General features: G+C 34.9%; 1 protein-coding gene across 5 annotated transcripts in view; it reads left to right on the top strand.

Moving 5' to 3' along the window:
* Positions 1-12,402, top strand: part of LOC137298874 (G patch domain-containing protein 8-like) — a 48,123-nt gene that overhangs the window by 29,183 nt on the left and 6,538 nt on the right. For 4 of the 5 annotated variants that reach the window (XM_067831217.1, XM_067831220.1, XM_067831218.1 and 1 more), the window contains 3 exons: positions 3,696-3,787; positions 4,971-5,159; positions 12,161-12,222. In XM_067831217.1, the coding sequence (XP_067687318.1) occupies positions 3,696-3,787; positions 4,971-5,159; positions 12,161-12,222 (343 nt within the window). Of the gene's footprint in view, positions 1-2,159; positions 2,311-3,695; positions 3,788-4,970; positions 5,160-12,160; positions 12,223-12,402 lie in introns of those variants that run through there. The other variant, XM_067831219.1, reaches the window with a different exon arrangement.

Genomic DNA, 12,402 nt, shown 5'->3' with positions numbered 1-12,402 from the left:
TCATGAAAATGCATTTTCCCTTTCTTTTGATTTACTACTTACTAACACTTTTCATCTTAATCTACCATAGATATGCTTAAGTATTGAATATTATTGGTTTAGTTTGTCTGATGTTGGGTCAGATAACTCTCTCATAAGGAAAACTTATTGAAAATTATTTAATTTACTTTTGTCTATTATAACTCAAGTTTTGTTATTATTTCTTGTTGTTTTAATTGCTGAATAATAGCATAACAGTTTACTGTTACTGTTGTTTCTTTTTGAGGGACATTTTTTATGTGGAGTCATTTTGATTCTTGGAGTCATATTTGATGCACTGCAAGGTGATTGAAGATGGCTGTACCTATTATTGGTTATTCCTGGTATCAAGAATTGGATTGTTGTCAGTCAGTTGAAGTGTGGCTTTTAACCTGAAACCCAAGTAATGAAAACTGTGTGTAATGCAGGATTAGATAATGATGGATATGTTGACTTTAAAAGTCTGCATGAAAGGTATTTAACTGCAGAATTCGAAATGAGTAGAAGTCAGATCCTAAAACATTTTATTATTCTGAAAGTAATAAATAGTTTTCACTGTCAGAGTTTTGAAATGATATTAGAAACTTGATTTGTATCGGTAATGAAATCACAAAAAACCCAACCACTTAGGATTTAGAAATATACAAATTATGCATGCGTAAAGTGTTTGGTTACGTTTTGTCAGATGTGCTGCTTATTTAATTCACCTTTGCACTGTGAATTTATGAGTGGGATTAAACATCATATTGATGTTTGCAATGGTTGGCATTTATCATGCTTGGTTAAATTGATCTCCTTTTACTGGCTAACCCTGTACATAGCAAGTGTATTAACACTGACACAGCTTTCTTGTATGATAGCAAACTCTGCTGTTACTTGCATGGTTTCATTCAGTAAATGTTGTCATGGTTGGTCATGTTTATGGAACAGGTTCTTGTAATTTTGTCACATACTAATCAGGAAGCTACAAGAATTAATCCTGTTGATTATTGAGTTTAAAAATACAGAAAGAATTTATACTCATTGACACCTGAAGATGATTTGAGCTGTGAAACCCAATTCAATTGTGATGACATTGTTAACCAGAACAAGAGTTGAAGTTTATTATAACTGTTTGATTAATGCCATAACATCTGTAAAATCTTGATAAGTTTTGTGGATTGGAGTTCTGGAATACTTTTTTTCCATTAGAAATGGAAAGACTTTGTTATCAATCTGTCTTGTGAAGGTAACCTGCTTTTTGCTGTAATGAAGTCCTGATGGTGTAGTTGCCAAAAATTCAACTCTAGGTTGTCACTGCACTCTTGTACCCCTCAGTATGACATTCACACATTCACTCAATATCTCTTGTTCTGCTATGGTTTTGTCATATACTGATTTTGTGGTGAATGGGATTCTTTTCTATTAAAGCATCATAGATATTTCATATTGAGAAATATAGTTCACTCTTGCAAGTAATGAGTTTGTTAAGTCAATTATTTCAGTAAAAACTGGGTTTTATGCATTAAAAAAAAATCATCATTAAATCACAAACCAGTACATATATCTTCAGTGGTTCAACCTTCTGGATAAACCCTGGTTGTCTACATGAATTTGGAATGTAATGCTTTCAGCTTTTGCATTTATTCTTTAAGTGATAGACTATTGTATGAGTAAAACATGTTAGCTCCTCATCTGTTGTATGTATGTTGTTGGCTTGTGTTCTGTGCCAAAAAGAAAAAAAATGGTACTATCATACACATTTAAGTTACACTTATCATGAAGTTAACTTCTATATGAACTTTAATTTCTCTCAAAATCAGTAATCATGTTTAGTTATTTCAAGTATTTGTCAAATATGATTCAGTACGAATTATGAATTAGATCCATGCCATTATTATTCAGTAGGACTTTTGTTTGAAGAACATGCATGATATCTATTATAGTTACGCCATACATGAAGAGTTCTCATTTGACAGAGATAATTACCATGTAATGGATTGATTCCAGCACTTGCATTAGGAACATATCATTTACGAAAGAGCTGTATTGTCGCAGTAACATGCTACCTTTTAACAGAAATGATATGGCACCTTTTATTCTTCGTGAAAGAATGTGATCTTTAAACATTTGCTGTTGAACCCAGATGATACTTTGAAATTCGAATTCTGTTGGTTATGTCTGAATAGCTGTGGGTGTCTATGAGGACAGCTGAAAAGGGTTTTACCCTGTCCAGTGCATGTTCTGCTTTCCTTCAAGTGATGATGGTTTACTTACAGAGTTTCACCACCTTTCAGATCAGACGAGACCTATGTGAGTTAGCTTGGAAATACCTACCTCCGAGTTTATATACATATCACTGACCTCTTGTAGATCAGGTTCTCTGAAGCCACTGCTGACTAGCACTCTGGCATGATTTACATGATCACAGCACTGCTCCTCAGTTCCCATGCACTAGGAGTATTTATCATGCTGATGAATAGCCAAATACTGGATCTTTTATCGAGGGTTCCTTCTTTAGGCTCAAAACAGTTTTTGTTCAGAAATTGAGCATTGATAATTATGTTAAATGTGACACAGTCCTCATTGGTAAAAGATTTTTAGCGATTTATGACCATTTGTTATATAAGGAAATGGCATGAACTAGTCACTTGTATGCAGAGGCTAGTCAGCAACCATTCAGAGTGATCTGTGACAGCGTCCATTGTTCGTCTGTCTGCCTATGCAACCCTTATTTGTATAAAGGTGATACTGACAGTAGCGAGTGACCTTTGTTCACTTTGCATGACCTTGCCCTTCAAGCTGCATCAGAGCATTTGTTCTTCTGATGAATGTCTTGATTTCTTTCTCCCTGCATCTGTCAATAATGTTAACATCATCGGCTTGCCCCAGATACACAGGGATTTGACACAGCAGTGTTTATGTCAGATCCTGTTCTGCCACACATTTTAGTGTTCTCACCAACCACTTCCATAGCAACAAATGTAGTATTTGTTGAGGAAATAGATCTGATATGTGTTATTTGATTAACCTGTGGTACGGTGACAATTTCTCTCTTTTCCTGTATGTTCTAGGTTTACAAAAAGTAAAAACCATTGGAAATTTTGAATGTACACGGTTTGAACTCAATTAGACATTAGAATGGTCTTTACATTCTCATAATCCTGGACATTTCTATCAAAAGAAAAGGAAATGAAAATTTGGGATAGAACATTCAATCTGAAAAAAAAATTGCTTTCATTGTTAAGTAACATTTGGCTTCAGATGTTTTACCTCTCATCAGTCTTTTGACTAAAGGGTCTTTTTGAAGTTGCCTGGAATATACAACCCCTCTCCCACCTGATGTTCTACTGTATCTACTCTAACTGCATGTGTTGGCTTCTTTGCTTCCTCATCTGTGTGAGTAGATTGGGTTGTTTTTACAGAACATTGCTACTGGCGGTTTGTGAGTGTTTGACTGCTGTAGATAGTCTTGTGACCAACTAAATGGGGACAGCACCGTGAGGGATGGGAGATGAGGAGGTTGGGTGGGTGTGAACAAGACAAGCATGTGCTCCTTCACTTGGCCTCTGCAGATGTGTGTCAGCCTGCCTGTACGTGTTTGGTGGCTGTCAAATAGGTATGGTACATCTCAGGGGCAAACTTGCCCCTGCCAGGTAGAGATGGACAACAAACTTACTTGTTTTACAATGTTTCAGATTCTAAAACTGAGCTGCCAAAGGAAGCTGTTAAAAAGTCTGAAGATGGAGCTCTGCCACCTGCCACTGAAAAATCAGAACAAGAAAACAAGGTAAGCATCTCCTGCATCAAAACCATCTATGGTTTTCAGATGATTACAGCATGTGCATCCCGAGCTTAACTGTACCCCAACTGAACTTGAATAGAATAATGTCAAATGTGGTTCTACACTCACTGAATAAAACATAATTGAATAAAGCATATGTTTTTGGTCAAAAGTTTGGTTACAATAACCGATTTCACTCTGACAGTGGATACTGAAACCACCAAAAATTGATCGACAGGCACATTTTCACGAATTTCTGACTATCTTTTGACCTATATTATATATATTGGGGCATTTGCACTCACTCACACTTCCTTTTGATGCTCCCTATGGATGCTATAAAAACTATATCCCATACAACTTGCCTGAAATTGATGGTTGAATTTTTAAGGCGAACAGCTTACACGCAGAGAATACTTGCCTTATATGGAATATAAACATTTGCTCCATGCATGGAAAACTGTTGCATTGCCGAACTGGTTTCAATCACAAGTTGATTTACAGTGTATTGGTGAAGAGCGCGTTAAAGGACATAACTCTATGAGGGAGGGAGGCAGAGTATATTCAGTCATTCAAACTTTTAAATTTAATATTGTTATCTAAACTGTGTAATTTCTTTGGAATAAATTATATGGTAGCTTCCCTTAGGGCTGATACTGTTATTGAAATGTATTATTTATTTTGTGTGGTGTGAAAAGTACCTGTAGAATGGCCATGAAGTTGCTGACAGATGTTTTTTTCTTGAACCATGTAATGAAGATAGATAGTATTATTAAGAAATGTTTTGGACCCCCATGGACATTTTTGCATAACCCAAGGTGCCGGGTAGAATTACGCCTTCAGCAACCCATGCTTGCCATAAAAGACGACTTGGCTTGTCGTAAGAGGTGACTAATGGGATCGGGTGGTTGCTGAACATCATTTGTTCCCAGTTGCACAGATCGATGCTCATGTTGTTGATCACTGGATTGTCTGGTCCAGACTTGATTATTTACAGACCACCACCATATAGCTGAAATAATGCTGAGTGATGTATAACTAAACTCACTCACTCACTTTTGCAGTTAATGAGCTATTCTCCATTCAGGATGCTTATATGTACATACTCAAATTTGATGGTTGTAGTCAAATTTGATCGTCTTACACAAGAGACAGGCAGCTTTCTTAATACTTGACATGCCATTGGTAGGCTCCCAGAATTCAAGAAGATGCTGGTGATGGCAAGGCAGATGCTGGTGATGCAGGAGCTGCTGCAGATGCTGCCCAGAAGGATGGAAAGGGAAGCACTCCTGGAAAGACTGTGGCTGTCACCAAGGTCAAAAAAGTGGCACCCAAGCCCCCTAAACTAAGAACTGGACCAGTGACTAGATCTGCTAAGGTGAGTTAACACATTTGTCTCATGGAGTATGTATGTGCCCACAATAAACAACCTGAGTTTACAGTTTAGGTTCCAACATCCATAATCTCACACACTTGGATAAAAGTGCAAATTCTCAGTTAAAAAATCTGTTTTTAAAGGGGAAAAAAGTCTTTGTGGTTTTTTTTCTGTTTTGAAAAAAAACTGGAAAATGGAAAGAGGCTGGACATATTAGTTTGTCTTTCTGTCCATATGTCTCAGACTTTTGGGCTTGAGTTTGCTAAACATGGAGAGGAATATGGTTAACATTAATAAAGTGCCCCTTCTTTTAGGTAAGTATTTTGTACATTTTTGATTTGTTACTGTTTAACAGATGATTCTGCAGATGACCAACAAACATAAACAGTTCTTTTCAGACTGCGATTACTTTAAGAAATGACTGCTAACAAGGATGTGAAACCTCTCTTGATATTGAACATAAAAGGTTTACAGATAAGTTGTACAAAATTCATAAGAATATAACAAATTGGTTCTTCTCCAAACTGTCCTTAAAAATCACATCAAAGTAAAAAGAAATGGAGGCATTTACAGCATCTATATTTAGTAAATGTCAATAGCTAATTTGTCATGTCGCAGATGAAATCATTGCAGAATATGGAATGATTTAATCTTTCCCAGCATTAATTGTCAGCAGTCATTCAAAAGTATATGAATGACCATCACAATATCTGCTGACTCCTGGTTATGCAACATTTTATTTTCCTTTCCTTTCTTTCAGCGTAAGTCAGCCTGTCAAATGTAATGTTACGATTCAAACCTTGATTTCTATCAGTTTATGTAGTCTGTCTTTGTGTGTGTTCAGACAGTAATAGGGTATTCCATTTTACCCATCACATTTGATATTACATTCAGTGTCCAGTAACCATGGTAACCAGATATATTCCAGTATGACTCCTCATCTGCACTTGCAACGTTAATACATGATCATAATCAGTTCGTAAGCTAAATATCAGTACTTCTTATCCACGAAGAAAGCAATCTTTCAGTATTTTTGCTGGTATTATGACTGCAGTTCAACTTTCAATATGCATACTTTGGGGGATGTGCAACATGCACAGAACACTATTTTGTCTATGTATGCCATTTGGATCCTTTTCCACACTGAAAAAAAAATATTGCTTTTTTTACTATTGTGTATACTTGTAAAAACATTCTTTTTTCCCCCCCACATTTGGACCTGAATTATGATGCTATGTTATGTGATATTCAGTATTGGTAATACATGGAAATGTTCCATTTTTGTGATTAACCCTTCACTTTATGAAATTTGGTGTTTAGTTAAGTGTTTTACACAGAAGCTTTGGAAAAAGAAGCATAATTACAAACTGGAAGATATTGTACATTCCCTAAAGTGTGGATATGTTTGGCTTATATTGGTATGCCTGGGTTTGCTATGTTGTATTGTTGGATTATGCCCATTCTTATGTGCACTCTAACTTGTAGTTAGCTCTCTCCAGTTCTATACTAGCGTAGTGTAGACTACACACTGATTTGCCCCGTCACAGGTTTAACCATAGCACTTGTGTTACCATTATTGGCTAATTTCTACTGTGAAGGGCTGGTCGCATGGGTCACTCACTTGTGGCATATCTGTGGCAGAGTGAATGTGTGCATCCACCACAAGCTGTTTAGACAAGAACTGTATGACATTATTTGTAGGGTTGTGGTTGCATGTTACATAATAAACTGAATTTGATGCAATTTTACTAGGAAATAGATAGGCACTGGACAAGTCATGACATTCATTCAGTATGGAGCATATTCCTCAATATGAACCCATTTTAGTTAGATGGTCATTATATTAATTTTGTCAAGGTAAAATGACCATTGGCAAAACAAGATCCAAGATAGTGACTATTGCTCATCAGTTTGATCAGCTGACTTGAATAAATTTAATAGGTTACAAAGCATCATGTGATTGGTCAGATTGAGTATCATGATAGGTGACATTGCTTTGCTTTGCTGAAGAAATCATATACCCAGCTGTAACTTACATATCTAGTTTACCTGCTGGAAACCCAATCATGCTCCTCAGTTTAACACCTCCCTCTCTAATGATGATTCTAATTAACATGCATTTAAGATCAGTTGGATTTTAGGTCAAGAACAGAATCAGAAGTTTTAGACTGTTTCTGCTTGTATTACCCAAAAAATGTAGCTTGTTAAACGTATAAAAGTAGACAGGTGTTGGTGAAAAATAATGGATGGCTATCTAGAAACAGCAGCATCTTTTTCATGTTTTATTGCATCTAGTGTCTGGTAGCATTTGCATGGCAGCTCATGATAAGGTATTTTTATCCACATGAAATGTATATTGTATAAATAATCTTTCAACTTCGCAAAAGTAGGCATCTTAGTAAAATAATCTACTTCACTTTTCAGTTTGTCTGTAAGAGGAGATTATTTCAAAGGAATCAAGGATGCAGGTGTTGTTTATTAGGTAGAGGATATTTAGATCATTACTCAATATTCCCTAGCTCTTTGCCTAAACAGTGTGTGAAACTCTTCTGATCACCTTGCGCTCTGCTGTGGCTGGAATGCCACTGAATGCTATCTCAGAGCAATTTTATATCTGACGCGTCTCACAGGATGTGTTCGGTATTTGTGAATAAGCTTTGAACACTGGTTGAAGTAATGCCTTTTACTATTTAGGGATAGAGATAGATTATCAATCTATATTTTATTAGTTCTATTATAGAACCAGAAAAGACTCAACTGATGTTGATTTTCTTGATCTGAGAATTCAATTCCTTCAGTTCGTGAGGCAAGTCATTTGATTGGTTGGTCAGTGATCTTGACACCATTGTTTATAGACTGCCATCATAAAGTTGAAAATTGCTGATTGAGGCACTGAAACGAACTCTGAATACTCTTTAATGTTTGCTCCAACTTATTTGTATACGTATTAGCACAGTCAGGAGCTGTTACTGTTCTCGTTTTATGGAAACTAGTCCCCAGTGTCCATTTCTCTAGTTTTCCTCAAGACCAAGTAGTATTTCTTTATGAATCTGCAGAAACTGTTGCATGAGGCAAAATATTAAAAATTGAAATATTTATCAATGACAGTTGTGTGTGTACCTCAGTCCTCAATATTTCCCTTTGCTGATGCTTTCATTCCTTAATTCAGAGTAACATCAGTTTTCTTTGATTTGTTTTTGTTTTTTATTTATTTTTTTTTTGATCCAGTTCCCCTGTGTTCATACATGATTTGTTCTGTTAATGTAATTTTGTTTTTTCTTTTATTCAGTAAAAGTAGAATTGAATTGAATAGGCCAAAAATAACTTTAATTGATTTCACGGAACAATAACATCTTTTGTAGACATGTCCTAGGTAGTGCAAAACTTGTCATGCTTAGCTTTTATCATCTGATGAAAATGCATTTACTAAACTTCTTGTGCTCCAATATCTTTAGTGAAACATTTACAGATAGGGAGTGATACTGTTATTGACAAAATAAGTGCTCTCCAATGATAACAGTTGCACCCTCGAACAACAAGTGCATCCACCTAAACTGCCTTTCTTTCATATGCTGATTCCAGTTCTTGACTAATGTCAATCCATTTTGATGCCTGTTATTTATTGTCACAGTAACTAAACATGATTTTAGGTGATATTTTTGGAATATGTGATCTGTATTTGGATCCTCCTAAGGTAACCCATTATGTATTGAAAATAAAACATGGAACTGCTGTTACATGTGTGCAGTGTTTCATTGATCCAGTAACTTCTGTTACAGGCATTAATTTTGTAGATTATGGTAGTCACTGTTGGACATGCAGCTGTTTTGTTTGGTATATTTAGAGGTTTGCCAAAAGCATTTATTACAGAGGTAACATGTTGATGCTTAGAACCTTACAGAATGTGTGATTATTTGAGCAAAAACTAAGTGGTAACATTATACTGTTTGAGAGACAACAACAACATGGCATGACGTGTCCTCCCATATATATTTGTATATGTGCAGGATGTGCTGTAAAACATTTAAACTGTGTGGTTCAGGTCAACACTGTCAGTGTGGCTTGTTATTGGGATGGGCTTGGGAAAACAGATATTGTTTGCATGGTTTTTGTATCATTTGGTTGGTACCCCCTCTGCATGAATGTACTTTGATTGAAAAATTATTCTTTTCATTAATATGTACCTGTTTAACCATTTAACCCATAGTGAATGCCCTTTTTCTACTTTACTAACACAGGTTCATTCATGAGAATTCACCTTCAGCTTTGTGTTCATAGAGATGAAACATATAGCATTTGTGGTCATCAAATCAAAATAAAAAAATAGAACACATTGGGCTTTCTTTTCGAACTTTCCACAATAATAATCTTAATGGTTCTCTTCAAATTGCTTTCTTTATATCGTTATAATGTTAAAATGCTGATGTGCAAATGAACTATTAAAACATTTTCCGGTTGCAACATTATTTCAACAAAATAATAACACACTGGTATTGTTGTGTGGTATGGTATGTATTATGTGGTTTTTTTTTGTCAGAATAATCACTTTCCTTACCTTGCTTAATATTTTAATGTGTGATAAATAGTATGCTACAAGTAAAAGCTTAATTAAAGTATGAGCTTTCAACAGTTCTCATAAGTTGCAGTCTTTATATATAATGCTGATATTTGTCTTTCTAAAACAGCAGTAAGAAATTTCACGTTTTACTCAGTTAATTAATGCTGCCTTGACAATATTGTGGTGTGGACATTTTTTCTATTATAATCTTGAAGACTTGCTCAGTACTCTGTATTTTAGCATGGATGTTCAATCTTTAGATTTGCTGTCAGTATAGATATGAGTACACATTTTACCTGTGTGATCAATATCAGGACTTTTCAAATAGTTTTTACCAAAATTTGACTTCCTCATTGTGGGCAGAGAATTGTCAACAAGAAATTGCAAACATTCTTTGTTAACTTTTTAAATCATTGTTCAGTGACAGTGGAAGTATCATAATAGATACTGTTTAAGAAGTCCTGTACTCTCTCACCCAATGTTTGAAGCTAACACATAGTTGTTCGAGTGCTGACATATCAACATTGCACTTCACGTTAGTTGTCATTATGTCAAATTTTGGATGATCCAGAACTACATTATCTACAATTTTAAGGTTAAATTACCTCAAAATTTTCATGTATCATATATTCTTTTCAAAGATGTGATGGAGAAGTGATTTTGAGAAACATGAAGGGGTCATCCATGGCTTTGTATAATGACAGCATTATTCCAGATTAATCTGGCAGTTTGAAGGCAGTTCATCTCATATCACCAGATCACAAAGTAGAATATGTATGTTGATTGTCATTTGTTGGCAATGTGACAATCACCATTTTGGTTAATACTAAGATATGATAATGAGAGTGTTGTAGAATTCTTGTCAGTCAGCATGACATGATCATTTAGCACACACAGTAGGATAAAAATAAGAATGTAGATGTTACATACACTCTAAGGTGGACTCTGGTGTAATTGATGAGGTATATCTATTGTATATTTCTTCCATTATTTCTAGGTAGTGTTGGTGGTTTGACTAGGAATTTTAGAAGGAAAAAATTTAGTGTATTTTCATTGATACATAGACTTACATAGTGAAAGTTTCCCTTCAACTGCTTGTTTTACTGTCAGTAGTATAAAGAACGCAATTGACACTTTATTATGATATTGTTGTTTGCAAATAGCTAATTCTTTTAAGAGAAAGGTTACCAAATTCAGAGTTTATTCTGCAACATCTCTCCAAAGCAATTATTGACTTATCGGTGAACCAGTCAATGACACTCTTTAAGTTTGGTTCTAATTTGTGTCTTTGATTGGATGTTTTTCGTTTTGGTGATAAAAATCAGTTCCAACTGTTATTTTTTTCTCCAGAAAACAAAAGTTCAAACAGTGTATGCAGGGTTTTGTTTACAGCCACTATGACCTTACATTTAAGATGAAGAAAAATGTGACAGGTGAAATATGTTTCATTCAGATTATTGAAATATACTGATAGCATGATATGTCTTGTTCATGTATAGGTGTCAACTGTGTTCTCCCTGTAACTTTATGAGATGATAAGACAGAAGATCAATCCATAACAAAATTGTAAGATCTATTGGCTTTGGGGTTGCATGTCTAGTTACAAGCTTGCTGTAATGAGTTGGTTACCCTCACTCATAACAAATATCTAAAGCACATTGTACTCTGTCAACAACTACATACTGGATACAGTTCTGGTTAAACCAATGTCTGATTCAGCTCTCCCAATTGTGGATTGTACTACACTGGTGTCATACTCAGTTTCAAAGTCATAGACATACTTTGACTTTAAAAATAATCTTAAGAAGGTTTTGGAAAGGGAGGTTGGATTTTATGTAAGTGTTCAAAAAGATTGGAATTGTTACATAAGATTACTTACGTCTTACATGATTTCCAATTGAGTATGACATTTTGTGCTATTGGTTTGCAGGGATTTATCTAGACCTACTCAGAGGCCTGTAACCTTTAAGCATCTTGTCTCTTGCAGTTATGTTTGAATGAAAATGTTCAAATTTCTTAAAATTTAAAAAAAAAAGGATTCATTTTTGATATCACAATATTTTCAAAATTTGTCTTCTAATGGAACTTAGTTAAGCATCCTAGATAAATCTCTGGGTTTGTTTGTGCTAATTTTCATTTCTTCATTCATATAATTCCAACTGTTGTATCATGATGTTCGATTTCTGTAGAAAATATTCTATGATGTAGTAAATTTATGCTTTTTATCTGTTTTGATTGTACTTTCATGTAATGTAAGAAACTTAAACCTAAAAGGATAAAGAACATGGCCTAACAGATATAATTGTTTTCATGAATTGCTTTATGCAGGTTTGTTTGTATCCCTTATCAGTAGGTTGGGGAGCTTAGCTTTATGTTATGAGTTTATGTACAATGAGGATACTGATATTTTCTGACATTGTAGTGATGTTGTGTTTTTATCTTACAGGCAACTGGGGCACAGACAGGCAAAGAGGACCCTAGTGAAAAGAATGATGTTAACACAAATAAGTAAGTTCGTGTTTTAACTTACTTTCACGTCATATTTGAAACCATTTGATTAGATGTATTGGTACAATATGGGATGCTAATTGATGTTATATTAACGAATTGCAATGCCCTTAGACATCATTTGCTGTGAGATGACCACTGGAACAGCAAAATAAAACAACCTTCACTCACTCTACCCTT

The sequence above is a fragment of the Haliotis asinina genome, chromosome 10, assembly GCF_037392515.1.
Source record: "Haliotis asinina isolate JCU_RB_2024 chromosome 10, JCU_Hal_asi_v2, whole genome shotgun sequence".
Taxonomy (NCBI): Eukaryota; Metazoa; Mollusca; class Gastropoda; order Lepetellida; family Haliotidae; genus Haliotis; species Haliotis asinina.
This window is presented reverse-complemented; position numbering and strand designations above follow the sequence as displayed.